Genomic DNA, 19,136 nt, shown 5'->3' with positions numbered 1-19,136 from the left:
GTCATGATAGAGGATTGGTTCACCTGCCAGTCGTTCGTGTGTATAGCGTACTGTATAGCGTACCAGAATTTTTGAACAGGGAAACACCATTGGTTATTCCATTGGTTATTTCTTGGCTATAGAAACCATTTATAGGCCGTATGCTTGGATGTGTCGAAAACCAATATATCAGAACAGAGAGCCGGTCAACAAAGTGTACCACCAAATTTCACAAAATTGAGGCAGTGAAGCACGATACTCATGGACTGATAACAACCAAACTAGCTCGATAACCACGCAATGTGCCATTTATCTCCTTTATCAACAGACACAGTTACTTACCAGAGCCGAGGACACGAGCAGATCCAGACTGCTTCTTGTCAGTAGTCGAGTGTGGAGACATTGTATATTTTTAAGATGCGATAGATGAAGAGTCAATGATTTTTCTGCTCTTATTTGTGACCAATGATATGAGGCACAATTCTAATAATGATTCTATTGATTATTATCCTGATTTCTACGTCTCGATATGTAAAGAAACACACCAGAATTGAACAATATTTAGAAAAAAAAAGAAAAAAAAAACTTTTTGCACAATGTAAAACTTCCTCTCTCTATTGTTGACCTGAAAGATCGACGGATACAATTGTCCTATAAAAAAAATTACTGTACTGCTCGCTGCTCCTGCTGCTGATAGATAACCCAAATCCGATGTCCCTGAGATTTTTCAGATTGACTCAGAACGCACGGCTACCCACCACCGTGAAATAATTTCTCAATTTGGCTGCATTTTCATTCGAGCGTTGGCTCCGCTTTAAATAGCGAAGTCCCAACAGCCTCGCCGATAGTGGGGAAGTCATTTCCCTCCTGCGGGCGCTTCTCGGGCTCGGAGCGGTATCGGCGCTCGCCACGTCGGGTTCCTCGCGTTTCACTTTACTCTGGGGGAACGGTGCCCTTGCCTCCGGCGGCTGGGGCTCCGCCCCAGACCCCGTTGCTCCTCTCGCTTCGCTCGAGTCGGATGTTTTGGGGACCCTCGCTGAGTTTGGGGGAGGGTAGATGGTTGGCGCAGGGTCAAAGCAAGAAGGGTCCCTGCATCTTGAATACGTCACTACCCGGTCTCAAACTTGCTCCAAACATCAGCCAACACGAATCTGGACACCCCATGCCCGACTCGAGCGAAGCGAGAGGAGCCACGGGGTCTGGGGCTCCGCCCCAGCCGCCGGAGGCCGGTCCCACTCCTCGAACACCATCACGTGATAACGGCATAACTGTGACAGCGGTTTGATAAGCAGGTGGCTGGCAGGGTTATATAGGATGTTCGTACATAAAGCAATTTCTCGTTCTTGCCAACAACAGCATCAGCATCAGTTTGTGACTACAAGTTTTTTTTTGGTTTTTTGTACAGGTTCGATCGTGCCTTTTGTGTATTTGCAGTCAAGTGCAAAAGAGAAGGTGGTTTGACCAGGAAAGGACCGGAATAGTTTTGGTTTGCCGAGCTGTTGAGTCTGGTGGAGGATACATTGCTGACAGTTTAGTAAGCGAGTAAAACAAACAAGCACAGTTAAATATTATATATATAAAGAAATAGATTGTGAAACATCCTTGTTTTGTAGATTTATTTCTGTGCGGGTTCTAGCCAGTTATAAGTGAACAAGGGGAAAAGAGATTGCGAGAAAGAGCCTGAACTAAGGTATCTGGTGAAACTCTAGCATCGACACAGACTGTTCATAGTTTGCAATAGTCTTTCAGGTTTTATTTTCACTTGTACTGGTTTTTGGAATCATTTTTTGTCGGAAATCGGTTTGATTATTTTGATTACTGATAATTTTTTTTGTCAAATATTGGGTTTTAAAAAAAAACTGTCAACAATGGCTGAGCAGGACGACGAACAGATTCGTTTGGACTATTTAGATTCGCTTCAGGAACTGACGTTCAACTCACGTCCTATTATCACCAACCTGACGGTGATAGCTCAGGAGAACATTCAGCATGCTCAGATTATAGCAAAGGCCATTGAGGAGCATATTCATAAGGTAAGTAATATTGATACTGGCAGAAGAGACAGACCATCTGAACTTTTTTTCACTGCAAGCGTAGTAGTGAGAAACTATATTAAACAGATGATTGTCGTTGTGGTTGTTGCAATAGCACCCGACCGACACGCCAGAAGACAAGCGAGCAAGCTAGCAAGCTGAGCAAAGTAGCTATATTTTGTCACAATAGTTGATAATATTTGGACATGCTTGTTTGCACTGATCCAGTTACATACTAGTCTATTATCTATAGTGTTTGCTATGGCATCTAGAGCGTGTCATTCGGTTCTGTAGTCTGTTTGTATAGCTTGTGTACGGTTGACCTCCATACTAACAAAATTATCAGTGCCCGCCTGGTTATAAATTACCAGCTCTATATCTGTTAGATTCCATCTGTAAAAATGTTGGCCCTCCTTATAATACGTACTTCGGTACCAATCTGTTCAAGACGTTTACAGAAGCTTTCACATCGGTCCAAGAAAGTATTCGGGTCAAACTGGGCCAGCTATTCGATACTTGGAAAGAGGTGTCGCCTCTTACAGGTACTACGCTGTTTCCATCCAGCCAAATGAGTAAGATTGAAAAGTTTCTGGCACATGCCAAAGCGACGATGGAAGAACAATTACGACGTAGATACCAACAAGAACAACAACAGTTGCAAATGCAACAAATGCATCAAGCCCAACAACAGCAACAACAGCAATACAACAATCTCCAGGCATTTAGTGACAACCAGAATCCATTGAGCCAACCGGCCTTGTTAGTAGAAATCGATCGGTTAATTGATTTGACTGGCCAGCGTAAGGCTTACGATTCCAATGATGTCGATGCCGAGAAACAGCTTGCTATTTTATCTCAACTTCGAAAAGTCATTTCGACACAACCTTTACCCACCACTATGTTACCGTCCATTCAGAAACAGCTGGTTGTATTTTCACAAAAGGAAATGGAGAGACTCGGTCAAAGAATGGGACCAGGTGGTCCTGGTGGACCAAACGGACCGGGAGGACCAGGAGGACCAGGTGGCCCTATGGGCGGTCCAGGATACGATCAATATCCTCCATATAACAACGGACCCAATGGAGGTCCATATGGTTACAATGACAGGAATTACGGGCCCGGTGGACCCGGATTTGGCCCAGGTCACGGACCTGGCCCGAACCACGGATCGAGACGCGGAGACCATCGTAACTCTCCAGGTCCTAATTTCCTGACTGGATCCAATGCTGCTCCTATTGCCAATGCTCGTCCCGGTGGTCTTCCTGTTGGTTTACCAACGGGACCACGAGCACAGCAACAACCAATTCCCACCGGTCCTGGTGGTGGAGCTAGTGGAACCAAAGGTCCGGGAGCTGCTGCATTACCAGCATCATTAATTAGTTCACTCACATCAGCAGGATTACTGAATCTGAACGGATCCAGTAGAGCGTCATCTACCGAGCCAGGATCTAGATCAGGCACTCCTCTTACAGAAGTCGTCGACTTGAATAGCATATCGCTGCAGAAACCACGACCGTCTCTGATTGAGAAACTATATAGTGACATTCCCAACCAGTGTAGTAATTGCGGTAAGAGATTCCGCAACGACCAACAGCATTTAAAATCAGCCCATTTGGACTGGCATTTCCGAGTCAACAAACGGCTTTTAGACGAGAACAGGTCACAAAGCCGATGCTGGTACTTGACTGCCGAGCAGTGGATAGAATACAAGGACGAGGAGGAGATCTTGGGTATCGCACCTGACGATGATGATGGAGACAAGAAAGGAGGTTCTGGCAAGTCGAAATCCGAATTGAAGGAATTGGATCTCGAGGAGCTAAGGAACCGCAAAGTGATTGCTCCGTCAGACAAACGGCTGGCTGCACTCCCCTGTCCTATCTGTCAAGAGAAGTTCAACTCGGTATGGGACGACGACGAAGAAGAATGGGTGTGGAAAAACGCCATGAGAGTGCAAAACCGCATTTTCCACGCCACGTGCTATGCGGAAGCCGAACGTTCAGGTGGTGACCTGCTCCAACGAATCCTTGGAACCACACCAGCATCCAGCAGACCGACTCCACCACCGGCAGCAGCCCCTGCACCCATCGACCTGGCCAGCATCATCGCCAGCGTCAAACGCAAAGCAGAAGAAAACGACAACGACCTTGGCCCCGACGACCACCGCATCAAACGAGAAAAGGTCTAACCACCGCCACCTCAACAACCGAACCCAAAACTATATAATAATAACATGACATTTGCATTTCACACATCTTATACTGGCCCCTTCGCTGCCTCCGGCGGCTGGGGCTCCGCCCCAGACCCTGGTTGCTCCTGCTTCGCAGGAGAGAATGGGGACCGTGGACATAAACGACTCAAGCGAAGCGAGAGGAGCAACGGGGTCTGGGGCAGAGCCCCAGCCGCCGGAGCCACAACCACCCCATACACGGACACGAGGAACAGATTATTATATTACAGAGACTTATTTTTCGCCGAAGCATTGGAGGATGGACTTCCAGACCTTTTGTGGTGGCTCCGAGGCGTCGATGCCTTGCCAGATGCCGGTCTTCTTGTAGTAGTCGACGACGGGAGCGGTTTGTGCGTGGTAGGTCACGAGACGCTTCTTGAGAGCAGCCTCGTTATCGTCGGATCTTTGGATCAGGGGCTCGCCAGTGAGGTCGTCAGTCATCTCCTTCTTGGGAGGGTTGAAAATTTTGTGGTACGAACGGCCACTGGCAGGGTGCACAAGACGGCCGGTGATACGGCTAATGAGTAATTCGTCGTCAATCTTGAGCTCAATGGCGTTCTTAAGAGGAGTCTCACGTTCCTTGAGCATCTCATCAAGCTTCTCGGCTTGTGGAATGGTACGGGGGAATCCGTCAAGAATGAATCCAGACTTGCACTCGGCATTGTTCTCAAGCTCGTTCTTGATCATGCCAACCATGATCTCATCAGAAACAAGTCCTCCTTGATCCATGATCTTCTTGGCAGCAACACCGAGCTCGGTCTTTTGGGCAACTTGAGCTCTCAACATGTCTCCAGTAGCAAGGTGACAGGCACAGTACTTCTCCTTCAAGTTGGGGGCTTGAGTACCCTTACCAGCACCTGGGGGTCCAATAAGAACCATTCTCAAGGCATTGGGAATAGGAGCACTAGTGGGCTTCTCTTGAGAAAACTTCTTCTCAAGAGCCTCAATTCTCTCGTGGAGTTGAGAAGCCAATTGCTTAATATCTTCAAATTCTTTGGTCATTTTTTTTGATTTCCGTTGTTTTTCAGATATCGAACTTTTGATTTCTTTTTAAATTTCAATTTCGGTTTCTTGATCCTCGATTTGTGATCTTTTCGTTAGCCAGCAAAATAAATTGATCTCAACAAAAATGATACAGCAAATACAAAACAATACAAAACCTCGAGCGATCAGTTTTGAAAAATTGGGGTACTAGCTACAGCATCAGCATGCCGACGGACACATGTATACAGTAATTTAGCTCTACTTTTCTGGCTCCTCATTGGTGGTTGTGGCTCTTTTTCTCTTAAAATCCTCTAAACAAGCACTATATCGGGGCCAGAGTCACGTGAATCCCCCGCAGGTCCGGTCGCCCGAACTAGGCAATAATTTCAGTCTATCACAAAATATTTATCGTTGAATCAGCAGTGAGTGGAATACGCGGTTATTTTCTGAACTAGTCTATCGTCTGACTTGTTTTTTTGTGTTTTCTAAATAAAATCTGTCACTCTCGTATGTACATCTACATCTGCGTGGATACTCATACTGGAATTTGTTTTGATAGATATAAATAGTCGTTGTATTGGGCGTTAATTAGGCCCTTGCTTACTCACTCTACCGCTCTACAGTACAGTACTTCTACATTGTACTTTACATTACACTTTATTTCATTTTTTAATCGTGAACATTTCAAAGTTCGATTTCGGTTTCTGATTGACATCTGAATTGGCTTTGAATTGACTTGATTTGACTGTCTAAATCGATTCTTACTAACTTCGGAACCTCTTCTGAACCCATTCTGACGACACTGGTTCGACTTCTAATCTAACCTATTAGATTTCATTGACACTAATAACTGTACGACATGTCTGGAAACAGCACTAAACCGACTCTTGCAGCCGATGCTGTGCTCAAGCAGTCTGTTGATATGCCTGCTGGCTCTGTCAAGGTATCTGGTATTGACTTTGACGAGGCCAAGAACACCAATATTGGTGCCAAGGAGCTGATAGATGGCATGAAACACATGGGATTCCAAGCCAGCTCACTCGGACAAGCTTGTGATATCATTAACGAGATGCGTGCTTGGAGAGGAAAAGATGAGGAGACAGGTGAGGAACAGAAGTGTACTATCTTCCTTGGCTTCACCTCCAACATGATCTCGTCTGGAATGAGAAGCACTCTCAAATACCTGGTCAAGAATAAGCTTGTTTCTGCCGTTGTCACTACTGCCGGTGGTATTGAAGAGGATTTGATCAAGTGTTTGGCTGACACTTACCTCGGCGAGTTCAGTCTCAAGGGATCGAAGCTGCGTGACCAGGGTCTCAACCGTATTGGCAACCTGCTTGTACCCAATGACAACTACTGTCGATTTGAAGAATGGATTGTGCCCATTTTGGACAAGATGCTCGAAGAGCAAGAAGAGAACTTTAAAAAGTTCTCTGACAAGGTCGCCGATTCTGGCGAGGTACCCTGGTGGACTCCATCTAAAGTCATTGACCGACTTGGTAAAGAGATCAATGACGAAGAGTCGGTTCTTTACTGGTGTCACAAGAACCAGATCCCCGTGTTCTGTCCTGCTCTTACTGACGGTTCATTAGGAGACATGTTATTCTTCCACACGTTCAAGGCCTCACCCAACCAACTCCGAATCGACCTTGTATCCGACATCCGACGCATCAACTCGCTCGCCATGGCAGCTCCTCAAGCCGGCATGATCATTCTCGGTGGAGGTGTCATCAAACACCACATCGCCAACGCCTGTCTCATGAGAAACGGAGCTGACTACGCCGTCTACATCAACACCGGCCAGGAATTCGACGGCAGCGATGCCGGTGCCCGTCCCGACGAGGCCATCTCCTGGGGTAAAATCAAGGCCGACGCCAAGCACGTCAAAGTCTACGCCGACGCTACCCTCGTGTTCCCTCTCGTTGTCGGCGCCACCTTTGCCAGCGGCGACAATCTCTAGAATAATAGATTTTTGTATTTCACACATGCCTCCGGCGACTGGGGCTTCGCCCCAGACCCCACTGCTCCTCTCGCTCCGCTCGAGTCGGGCGTGTATGCCACAGCAGAGCTGGTTCTGGACCCTCCCAAAGCCCGACTCGAGCGAAGCGAGAGGAGCAGCGGGGTCTGGGGCGGAGCCCCAGCCGCCGGAGGCATTCACAAACCCCTAGAATCAGAAAATGGACATGCAAATATATTAGTTAGATCTAGGCTCTAGCAGCGACTTTTGGGTCCCAGGAGCTGACTTTGGGACGGACGGTGCTGTATGGCACATAGGCGCCGGGGGTGCCAGTGAAGTTCTGGTAGTTTTTGGTAGGAGCTGGGTAAGCCCGGGTCGACAGGTACTTTTCGGCGGTTTTGTTTGGTGGGGTGTCGACTCCGTAGCCGAGCCAGAAGTGCCAGGCGGGCTCAACTTGCGACATGTCGCCGTAGTAGTCTTTGTATTGCACCCAGCGGGTTCTCATGTGAATTTCGTCTTCTTCTGTGTTCTCGAAGAATTTGTTGCCATAGGAATCGACGCCAACCAACGTACCGGCTTTGGTGTCGCCAATTCCGTTCATCTGGCGGAAATAGTCGCGTGGTCCCACGCGGAAAAGGTTTCTCACAACTCTCAGAATCGATGACGACATTGTTTGTGTCTGTGTGTTCTACCGATTACTGGTCAAAGCAATTCTAAATAACCTCGAAATACCAGCACAAATGTCTATCTCTATCGCACGTCGACTTTGAAAACTAATATTGTGAAGTACATGATTGGTAGAGCCTGCATGTCCTTTAACCGCATATATGCGGCTGGTGTATTCAGGGGGTAAGACCCTGCCTCCGGCGGCTGGGGCTCTGCCCCAGACCCCGTGGCTCCTCTCGCTTCGCTCGAGTCGGGCGTCGAGGGACGGGCTGGATTTGGTGGGTAGTGATAGTGCGGGTGGTAATTGAATTGAGAAGTTTATGGTGGAGCCGGTGTGGTCAGAGATGCATCTCTGGGCTGTAACCAGGTGGTACTTGGTCTGGGATTTCAATACCGTCCTCGTTCTAGCTCCTTAACCCCCCAAATTCGACTCGAGCGCAGCGAGAGGAGCCACGGGGTCTGGGGCAGAGCCCCAGCCGCCGGAGGCAGAGCCAGGACCCCAGGGTCCCGAGTGTGCAGCATCGGCCCCAATCGGTGCTAGAGAGCCCTCTGTTTTCGGGGTAGTTTCGAGAGAGCAGAGTATTTAGAAGTGGTCAGCTGTGCGTGATTGGACAGTGTCCGTTAAGATTAGATAACCGAAAGAGGGAACAAAGAATTAGCAGGGATCAGTGACAGGTCGAGAAGTTCGCAGGACGGCATCATGCAAACGCAGCGCATTGAATTCGGTGGTGTAAAAATGCTATAGAAAACTTTTGAAGCAGAGAATCCTGACGCAGTCAATTGAAAAGGTATTTGGAACGAAAAACCCGAGCCTCTTATTATGTAAACCCACAAAAACGTACTAGCGCCGGACAAGAAGCACGAAGATCAGTGGACTGACATGATATCGGGAGTGACAATTAAACGGTAGCCAATCACAAACACTTAAGTTAGCCCGATAATCGGACGTAACCCTATCTCCCACAAGCTAGGGGTGGCGGACCTGCCTCCGGCGGCTGGGGCTCCGCCCCAGACCCTGGCTGCTCCTGCTTCGCAGGAGTCTGCTAGGGGCCCCCTCGTAACGACTCGAGCGCAGCGAGAGGAGCCAAGGGGGCTGGGTCAGAGCCCCAGCTGCAGGAGGCACGGGTCAAAACCCGCTAATTAGAAAAGGGTTGCAGGGAGTTGCAGCTGGTCTGAAAAATTATTTAATTAAAACTTGCATGGATCTTGCATACAGGTGGTCAGATAACGGGATAGGCAGATTGAAGACAGGATTGTCTCTGTTGGGAGGAGTCGTTTAGGGGGTGCATACAGGAGCAAAACGAGCACTTTGTTCGTCAATAACTCGTTTCGCGATCCGACAAAAGCCTAGGATGCCCAGGATGCCCAGTTTTCTTATGTGACTGGCCGATTGACTGATTAGCCAAATGGAGGTAGTCCGCTCGATAGGTCGTTTCCGTCGAGACGTCGAAATTAATCCGGTTGCGACAGTGCCGATCGGTCGTTTACCCACACTTCCCCCATATCTCCCCATATCTCAGCCTATCGGGAGCTGCTGAAAAGCAATTATACCGATAATCAGCTGCAAAGAAGCGTAGATAGAAGAAAAGAAGATGCCATATCCACAGCACATCTCCAGAAAAACTGCCAAACAGCACGTGTACGTTTATACGACGAGACAAAGTTCATTGCAGCTGCTCCTTTTGATGTTTTGCAGTGTCCCCAGTATTTCTCATCGCGGTATACTAACCGGGTTTCCAGTTAGTTTTTTTTCTAGGTTCATAGGGTTATTACTTGCCTCTTACGATATATACATAGTACTATTACTTCATTACGGCTACTATTGTTCACCTTACGGGTTACTCTTATTATCTTTTCTAGTTATCTTCTTCAGGTTACTACTAACACCTCATAGTAAGTATAACAGTAGTGTAGTAAGTTATACAGTATAAGTACCTTTACCTAGTGCATCATGCCCAGGAATACAAGTACTGGCTAGGCGGCTCCGATTGCCGGATCGCCGAGAACTATTATTGCCAGTTCTAGACTGTCAGTTCAAGATTATCCGCCAGGTCGGTCCTCCAGCAGCACCAGTGCGAATGCAGCCGGTCGATTGGTGTCCCTTCTGATGACAGTTAGATTAAATCCGCTTATACCTAATAGACGGACATGTGCATTTCGTTTCTCAGCTCTTTATTCTTACAGTGCTGCTTTAGCCCATTTCCCACTACCAACTAAGCACATTCAGTGCACTGCAGATATGCTCATGTCCGCTGGCTGCTAATAATACGGAAAACAGGTGACAATATCCCTGTTCGCAGTCGTCAATTTTAAACAGTTGCGGGGAAATTTTTCATTTAACCTACTTTAAAATGAATTTTAATTTAATCTAATTTAAAGCTTTGTGTTTGGCTAGCAAAGAGTGCTCTAATGTGTCAGGGGAGGAGAATGTCCATTAGCAGGAAATGTCTCACCGCCAGCAGCATATTCACTACACTACGAAATCGATGTAAAACGCCACAAATACCACCGGCCCATGACGCCTCATTGTGGCTTGTAGTATAAAGATTGGTTTAAAATTACATTACCTACGATCGCATACAATATTTTCAATAGAAAAAATGGCGTGATGCTTGGGATGAATCCCCCCCCCCCCCCCCCCCCCCCCCCCCCCCTCCCCCCCTTTGAAACGCCTTGAGAACTGTATGCCCTGGCTAGTACTTGTCAATGATGCGGGTTCGCAATCCGGTGATAAGACTATATTGGCTAGATCCAGTAAATAAGTACCACCAGTTGTTCCACTTTTACCGCCTTATCCGTTGGCCCGTCTCGACCATTCGTACTATACCCGACTTTAATTAATACCGAAAAACAAAGTAGATCCTAGCCAGACCGGTTCTGGCGCACAGGTGCGGGATCTATGAAAAAACTAGGCTTTATGGCAGCATCTATGGCACTAATGACCACCAAACAAACAAAGTCCTGTTATATTTTAAGATCAGTTTTGATCTCCATGAATATCCTCGCCCATGTTAGCCTAAACCGGGAATCTAACAGCTAAGGCGGTACCGACAATCTCTGGGGTAAAACCTTACCGCAGTTGTGTGTGTCTATATGCAATGCACTCCCGCTCCACCAAAAAAGAAACTATATCGACGTACTTCTTAGATAAGGAGGAGACGAAACGGCTGCAATAAAGAAATGTTTAGTAGTTTGAACTTCTTTTGATCAGTATTGATAATAATATCAGTATACGAACGTATAGTTTTGTCAGGACGGATCTACTTGAGATCAGCCGATATGCGTGTTAAGGCCGGCGATCTAATATTGGCACAACGATGTGACTCCCTATTCCATATAACGGAGAGATGGGTGATCTGTTGAACAAATGGCTAGCTCGAAGTAGAACCCGAGAATTACGATGTTCATTTTTAAACTTTCACCTATTTCGCATCCTCGAGATGGTTAATATGCACGGTCCATTTATAAATGGCCCGATGTTTTCCTTCACTAACCGATTGTCGCTATTTTGTGAGGGTAAGGAGTGATCACATCTGACCCACCCAGTGGTACCAGTGGCCGAGGGAAAAGGAACTGTATGGCAAAAAATTCCTGCTTATAACGGTTTATAAATTTAGCACATGAAACTTCCAACTTATTTTTGAATGCAAAATAATCTTCCAATCATGATTAAGTTCGTCTACCGCAATACTGCCGTGGTCCTGATTTGATAGGAGAAAAAAGGTGACAGCAGTGTATGCGTGATTGTCGTTTGCGGGTAAATTGGCTGTCGCAACGGCCAGTCTGCATTCCGATTTCAGTATGACAGCCGACTGGCTGCTCGCTGGTCTGCTGCAGATGCAAAAATTTGTGCTCAGTCACCCGCTGTAATATTTTATATAGTCGTCAGTTTCTTTTTCCCGCATATAGTCGATCAACGTCCGCTGATCAGTTTATGTGGTTAGTCCGCTTTAAGCTGCCATGCACAGAGTTTGAGTAAAGAACAGCCCGGTTATTTTCTTTTTTCAAAAGCTAGATAACAGCCTCAGTTACGATATTCAGTGTGACTATGGATTTGTTTAGTGACTTTCTGTAAAGATATGATGATATGGGGTGACCGGTGAATCTAGGCTCTTGCGTGAGTTGAGTTTTAAGATACTTGATCTCTTGACTACACCTGAGAAAAACCTAGTAAAACCTATATTTTATTGAATGGAGATTGATAATCTGGTCTGAGACTAACGGAGTCGGATATTTGCCTGCAGGCTGATCCACCCCGCTCTCGACTCTAGCCTAAAATTAGATCAAGTCTCAATAACGTTGATAGTCCTCCATGTTTACAGCCTCCTTAAATTATCCTATTCTTTGTCACCAGAAGATGTAATAATATTTTCACCATGCAGTTCTACATGCTGTCTCAGATTAACTCTTGGTATGCACAAACAGTTGGTTAATGAGTTTAAACTGAGATAGTCCATGCCACCTTGACCCACAGGAAGTAGACTGACTAGTGAAGAAATGGGGAGGCTGTGGTAAGGGACCAGCAAGACATGGAGAAGGTGGCTGCTCTTACTGAACTGAACAGAGGGGGACGGTGAAAAGTGATAATGCAGGCAAAGTCTGCCAGTAGGTACTTCAGCTAGTCAGTCTGAATGAGCCTTGAGCGATACAGAAGCTTGTAGTGATCCTGTTAACTAGACATACAACTCTTTGAGAATAGCAGAGACCTTCCAGAAAATTTCCAGAGAAGACTACTGGAAGATGTCAGGAAGTTAGAAGCTGGGACGTAGCCTTCGGATGCCTCCACAGCCTCTTCAAACTGCTGCTTTAAGTACATTCCTCTGTTCTACTGATACCTCTCTTAAACAAGAGCTTAGCCAATGCACATATTCTAGACCTCCCAACTACTCATGTGACGAGTATCTTAGTACTCTTGGCTATTTAGCTTATTATTTTTATAAAACAGAACATAAAGGAAACAGTATGTTTCACCTCCTGAATACACTCTTCTTGGCTCACATACACAAGAGAACTCAGATAGCATGACTTCAGTCCACCCAAAGACCCACACTTTAAAGGGCCAGACCACTCCACAGCGCTGTTATTTGTGCTGTATATGGGCCCACAAATTCGGGTCATGTCGAATCAGCGACAGTAATACTGTACAACAATGAAGCCGACGGGACACATATACCCGGTAGAGTACTATTATTCATCAAAATAGCGGACAAAAAGACAGTCAAAAAACCACTAGGCTAGGCTTGGTAGCCCGAGACGGTGTAAAGGGTCAAAGCAGGGCCTTGTCAGGGATGTTGAAAATATGCATCTTCATGAGACCAAAACAAGTTACAACCCAGCGACAACTGGTTAAGGTGGTTGGTTTGTTTTTTATCGCGTTCCACCTATTCTCTTAGTCATGTATTAAATCAGCTAGTAAATCTTGTTATGGTTAGTGTACACCGGACAACGCTAACATATGCCAGTTGGAGTTATCTCAAGGAAACTTTTATAGCTGTCGTTCAGACTGTATTCAACTGCCCAAGTACACGTAGTTTACGCAAACGCATTTGGAATCTTGACTGAAGTCTTGTGGGTGTAGTATAGCAGACTGATCATGTGAAATAGGGGTCAGAAAGTTCGGATAATGACGTCGGATAATACGCCCGCTTATTAAACCCGATTAATGGGCTTACTGTAAGACATCTGCTGAGTACCGGATAAAGTGCGCTGCATCGTGCTGCCAAAACCCAACATAAGCTATAAAGTGACACGTTGGTTCCTAATCAGTGTTGGGTATGATGCAAATGCATGCGGATCTGAGCCCACCAACATGCCGCTTGCACCACCCCCTAAAAATCAGCTTCGAGGTGGCCGCTGCAGACAAGCTTGGTTGGTCGTCATACCTCGAATATGCATTTAATTTCCTTGGATAGTCCAAGTTGTAATATCAGGTGGTATGTTTTTCTCATATTTTTTTATTTTTTGGGTGGCTTGACTGCGGTTTTGTGAGGGCCGTTGTTTGTGGCAGGAGAAAAGTCAAACCGGTTAAAGGCTGCAGATTTATGTGAGTTAATCTTGGGAGATCAGCAGATCTGTTCTGCATGGGCCAACCGTACTATGGCAGAAAATCTAAACATTCGTCAGGGTAACTGACACATCCACTGGTAAACATTATCTTGCTAAATAAGAGTTTTTTTTTTTAACTATATGCTTATACAGCTTTCGTTTTCGTACTCTTACCTAGTCAGTAATTCTGAATTTGGATCCCCAACTGGACAGTTGCAGCATCCAGCTGTCTGTCTGGGCTGAGCATCTGTGAGTGTCTGTTTTTATTATGAAGCATGTTCAGGGGCTTGCTGAGAACATTCAATGATTCACAATTCAGCGACAGTGGCTTACACTCAATTATTCTTTCAACAGGAGTATCAACTGAGTCTCGACGTACTATGAACCTCTATTAATTAGAATATCTTTGCAAACTCAATTTGTTAACTCGGAAAGATCTTAGTTGCTACTTTATAAATAAACGTCTAATTCAGTAATTGAAAGACGATATTGCCTCAACTAACAATTTTCTCTAGCCCTCGCTTGTCCTGACTGTCCATCTTCCATTCCTTTGGGTAATAACTAGTTATTAAAACTATCTCTTCTCTTCTTAGTATGCAATTTCCCCTACACTGAATCGGTGCAGCTAGTTTCTATATTAACGAACCAAGGCCAGCATTTAAATGAAATTGCGCTGTACTTTGGCATTTAGTTGGACTCAATTGTCAATTATGGTTTGTAGAGAGACACTAACCGTCCTCACAAAGACGCAGCATTGTCATGGCGTAATAAGCATTTGGCCCAGAAATTAAGGAAAGTTACATGCTAAGACAGATACGACCATATTCGATCTAGCCCACTCATGATAAAAGATATTCAGAGCAACTAATTGTCACTCTCCAAATTGTTATGTCCCGTTGTCTTTAAGTTAAATCTTTCGAGTAAGAATGTGAATAAACTAAACATACCTGAGAGTTGATTAAATCACCCAATATGGAGTGGCCCTTTTAAAACAGTATGTATGACCCCGTTGTAAATTTTCTTTCTTCGACATTTTCTGTTCATAGGGTGATTCTTTGTCTAGTTGACTCGGTCGTAGTTAGAATTGGCCTCCTCCCGAGTGGAATCCTACGGTTCCCTTTTGTCCGCGGGAATGGCACAACCAACAATTGCCTTAGTCGCAAACAATTATCCGTTTCGGCCTCCCTACATCCACAGAACTTGGACCATTGGTAGGATATAAAACGCTTGTGACCATTCTTGGCAGACTACTTGTCTCCTAGAGGAGGCCAACAGGAATGTAATCAGCTGTTAGGCAAGCTGCTAGAAACTGTTTAACTGTGCATCCCCCGTTAATATATCGACACTACTCCATTGTATCATTAATTGATTCTGCTCTTTGTGTCTTATTCATCTGATTCCCTCTGTCTCACGTATCGCATCTGATCAATAACCCCAGACTGAAAATAAATTGCATATTAGCCAAATTCGAAATAGGGTCTATATCATTTGCAGCACCACTGATCCCTGACATATGAGGAGCGTCAAGGGACAGTTCTGCAATTACCAATCTAGTAATGTCTTCATTCTTATTTTTTCTTTAAACACTCTAGTCAGTACCTCCGGTGATTTATATAAACCCGACTTTCGGGAAATTAGATTCATACAGGAGATCATCCTGATTTACGTTGAGCGGCCCACTGTACACGCCTTAGCCCGTTATCTTTATTTTTACTTCTGCGTAATGTATCGCCCACAAAATAGTTGTAATGGGCTCATAACTACATTACCATAATAGAAATATGATGTTGGATTGGGAGTTTCATGGTCATATTAAGAGGATACATTGTCTCTCTATTCAAGAGTAGCTTCAGTTTACCTCGACCGGTAGTTGTAGTATAAAAAACTTTTAATGAATCCCCAAAAACCCCACCACGTTTAATCTACCCCGATAGACTTTAACGTGGTCTCCCTATCAGGAATACGCTAATCTAACGTATTTGGTTTGTCAATATCCAGCCCTTTCAGCGTTTAGTGTGGCGCACCGACATGTCGTTTTAGCTGTGCACACTCTTTACTTCACCTATTAAGAACCCCACTCACCCCTTACCCACCACCTGCTTCAGTTTCCTGTGTCATTTTTAACAGTAAAAAGCAAATCCAATCTGATCTAACGCTTATCTCACCTAGGATCCATGTTTGCTTTTTATACGTTCTCCACTTAACATGCATGCACTGTAAATGCTCTGACATGAAGTCAAAAGCAATGTTGTAATGTCGCTAATGCAGATTCACCGGGATTCAACTGTAGAGCTTCTCTCTAAACTAATTGAAATTGCATGAATAAGGGATCATTAATTATATTGATGGCCGTAATATACTTTTTGCGGCATGCTAATTATGGCCGTCGCTCCTATTATATGTATGCTTTTGGGCCTTCGAGCTTGGCCGTATCTATTGTTCTATATTTCTGACCTTTCTATAAAATAAATGCGGCCCCGCATTCATTAATTTATTAGACCTCGACTTTTTTTATAACTTCTGACCTAGATCACCAGCCAGCTCTGTCCTAAGGATTCTTAGTATATATTAGCCTTTGCTTTATACTAATTCTGTACAACTGTTAGCTGGATACGCGACTTTTAATTATTCACCTACCACCAACATTGCTAACCCTTGGTTTTGGTTGCTGTTGTTCTTCTCAACACTACGAGTTACATTGTTGTGTCTCTCTTTACTGTTCAGTTCAGTTTATTCTTGCTCTCTTTCCTGGTATTGGTATACCTATGATCCAAGTGAGTAATCTTGCCTTGTTCTTTGGGGGTAATTAAGCTAGCAACGGTATAACATATCCTGGTTATTTATGTCTTGGCTGCTCTTGGCTATTTATGGTGAGGCAGAACAATAAAGTAAAAGTTACCTGTCGCTTTTTCATAAATTTTCGTGATTTGCTTTTTTATTTTTTGGTAAAAAGAATTGCAACACATTACATCTCATTGTATTACTTTATTCTTTTACTTTGAGATTTTTATCCTTTCGTCTACCTTCTATCTTTTTTTATACTATCGTCCGAATATTCTACGAATTTTTTGGAATTTTTTGTAGACTATTATTGTCGTTCACTTCAGTCATTCGCGTTGTAATTCTTTTTCGGGTTGAACAATTCCAAGTCATGACGGATTATAAAAGGTCAAGTCAATCTGCACAAGACCAGTACTGCGGTCAGCCTATTGTCGTCAACGACTACTTTGCTATTCCTGTAAATCACTCTAATCACAACCTTGCAACCTTTTTACAATCGACCAATGCTACCTCCTCTATAGCAGCAGCTGCTGCCGCTGCCACTGCTGCGGTAGCACAATCATTTCCTCTTAATCAAGGTATCATTCCTGGCATGCCCTGTAATTGGATTCCTACCTCTATTCACAATTCAATTCCTAGCACTGATACAACTTCAACTTCAGATGCTGCATTGAAAAGGGGACCGGAAAATGATGTCAGAGTTTACCGAGTCTGGCCCGAACCTCCAGATTTAACTTCGCCATCTATCTCCACCTCATCGTCATCTTCTGCATCTCTATCAACTGTTCCTGACGACTCGCTGCATTCACTTGCGAGGGAAATTGGGATTTCTTCTTTACCTTCGTCACTCCCGGCTTCTTCAAGTATCATGTCACCTTTGTCACCATGTTTTCAATTTAATGCCTCCATCGGTACTTCCGCATTTTACTACACTCCTTCGCGTGATGGAATTGGCGAATCCACTTTGAACTTCGAGTCTTTATTACAAGAAGATGAGACGATACTGTTGTCCTGTACTGGTGCAGCTTCTGATGGTTTAATCTCTCCTTGTGAGGAACAGATTTTTATTGAAGATATTCCAAATACCATTGCTAATGCCGCTAGCAGTCCTTCATCTCGTCGAAGCTCACTTCTACTTCAAAGCGCTTCTATTTCACAAACTCTTGACATTGCTCAACAACAGTATTTTACATTATCTTCACCTCAAATTGGAAATCAAGAATTGTTAGCACCTTTTGAGGAAGAGAGTGATAACGATGTTACAACAGCTCACAATTCGGATAACAATTTTAGTAACGAGATTGATATTGACGAATCTTCTCATAACGTTGATGAAGCCTGTTCCACTCCTCAGTCAATGGAGTTTTCTCATATCAAACCATTTTCTTCCACTGAACCTGTCTCCGAGTCTCGAGCACAATCTACATTGGTTGCAGCTTCTGTTGCCCTTGCAGTTGACATTCCTCTGTCTCCTACCGATACTTCGTTTGGTATCATAGACCTACAGAACGTTCCTTCCCCGCTGTCACCTTTGACACCAGGAGTTGTTCTCCCGTTGAACCAAGAACTGACTTCACCTTTGTCATCTTCACCATCTCCATTTACTGGTAACTCGTACGACAAAAATGATAATGATAGCGATTACCTAGCAAGTGGTCAGAGGAACATTCAAGAGTTTTCTACCTTTTCTCTCCCCGGACATGTAACAAACTCGGTAATGAAGGCAATGTCGAAAGCAAAATCCCCAACTGTATCATCGTTCAGGCTCCAGACTAATTCAAAGGGTAAACTGGTGAATTCTAAAACACCAATCTCCCTTAAAGGCGACAGAAGCCTTTCTCTGACATACGATTCGCTATCACAATCAAAATTTCCACCAACTATCGTAAAATCTAAATCAACATCAAGCATCCGACGTCCTCGGGCTTCATTGCCAGGACCTATTCCTGCTACCATTCCAACATTCGTCAAAAAGGATGAGTCTGGTACTGATTGGATTTCATTCCAGTATTCACGCAAGCGAGTCAGATCAACATATTGTATCAGATGTGACGTCGAGTCGGTAGATATTTCTAAACTGGACCCACAATTTAAAGCTGACAACTGTATCTATCCGCGGGCAGCAGTGCCACCTGAAGAGTACAGAGGTAACCGTCAGAAGTATGAGTCTGAATGCAACTGCATTGGTTGGTGTTTAGCATACTTGAATCCTGAATTGGTTAATCGACGTGGTTTGATCCAAAGAGCAGTTGATTCATGGAGGAATACTAATTCCGATCCTACTCTTCGATCTCGTCGAGTCCGTAAAATGACTAATAGGGAGGATGACCCAGCCGACGAAGATAAGAAACCCATCAAGTCTTTGGGATCCTAGAAAGTATAAGAGCTTGGGGTGTTACCTAGTACTTGCTTGCAAAGCTTGCCAAGATCAGTTCTGTTGATATGGTATTAATTGTGGTTGAAT

The 19,136-nt window shown here is 44.7% G+C and overlaps 6 protein-coding genes across 6 annotated transcripts; 4 read left to right on the top strand and 2 right to left on the bottom strand.

Annotated features, from left to right (window-relative positions):
* Positions 1-1,847: 1,847 nt before the first annotated feature.
* AWJ20_4381 (mRNA 3' end processing factor) lies at positions 1,848-2,174 on the top strand (the record flags this gene model as incomplete). The annotated part of the gene is made up of 1 exon (XM_018881445.1): positions 1,848-2,174. One exon carries the CDS (start codon positions 1,848-1,850, stop codon positions 2,172-2,174), a length of 327 nt encoding a protein of 108 aa, XP_018734038.1.
* A 406-nt stretch (positions 2,175-2,580) lies between these two features.
* Positions 2,581-4,197, top strand: PCF11 (Pcf11p; the record flags this gene model as incomplete). The annotated part of the gene is made up of 1 exon (XM_018881444.1): positions 2,581-4,197. The coding sequence occupies one exon, from the start codon at positions 2,581-2,583 to the stop codon at positions 4,195-4,197; it is 1,617 nt and encodes a 538-aa protein (XP_018734037.1).
* Positions 4,198-4,473: 276 nt separating this feature from the next.
* Positions 4,474-5,241, bottom strand: ADK1 (adenylate kinase ADK1; the record flags this gene model as incomplete). Its single annotated transcript, XM_018881443.1, has 1 exon — positions 4,474-5,241. The coding sequence occupies one exon, from the start codon at positions 5,239-5,241 to the stop codon at positions 4,474-4,476; it is 768 nt and encodes a 255-aa protein (XP_018734036.1).
* An 841-nt stretch (positions 5,242-6,082) lies between these two features.
* DYS1 (Dys1p) lies at positions 6,083-7,183 on the top strand (the record flags this gene model as incomplete). Its single annotated transcript, XM_018881442.1, has 1 exon — positions 6,083-7,183. One exon carries the CDS (start codon positions 6,083-6,085, stop codon positions 7,181-7,183), a length of 1,101 nt encoding a protein of 366 aa, XP_018734035.1.
* Positions 7,184-7,427: 244 nt separating this feature from the next.
* AWJ20_4377 (putative mitochondrial Complex I, 17.2 kd subunit) lies at positions 7,428-7,850 on the bottom strand (the record flags this gene model as incomplete). Its single annotated transcript, XM_018881441.1, has 1 exon — positions 7,428-7,850. One exon carries the CDS (start codon positions 7,848-7,850, stop codon positions 7,428-7,430), a length of 423 nt encoding a protein of 140 aa, XP_018734034.1.
* Positions 7,851-17,042: 9,192 nt separating this feature from the next.
* Positions 17,043-19,046, top strand: AWJ20_4376 (uncharacterized protein; the record flags this gene model as incomplete). Its single annotated transcript, XM_018881440.1, has 1 exon — positions 17,043-19,046. One exon carries the CDS (start codon positions 17,043-17,045, stop codon positions 19,044-19,046), a length of 2,004 nt encoding a protein of 667 aa, XP_018734033.1.
* Between the last annotated feature and the right edge of the window lie 90 nt (positions 19,047-19,136).

The sequence above is a fragment of the Sugiyamaella lignohabitans genome, chromosome C (genome assembly GCF_001640025.1).
Source record: "Sugiyamaella lignohabitans strain CBS 10342 chromosome C, complete sequence".
NCBI classification, from domain to species: Eukaryota; Fungi; Ascomycota; class Dipodascomycetes; order Dipodascales; family Trichomonascaceae; genus Sugiyamaella; species Sugiyamaella lignohabitans.
Note: the sequence above shows the minus strand (reverse complement) of the source record. Positions and strands in the feature narration are given on the sequence as shown.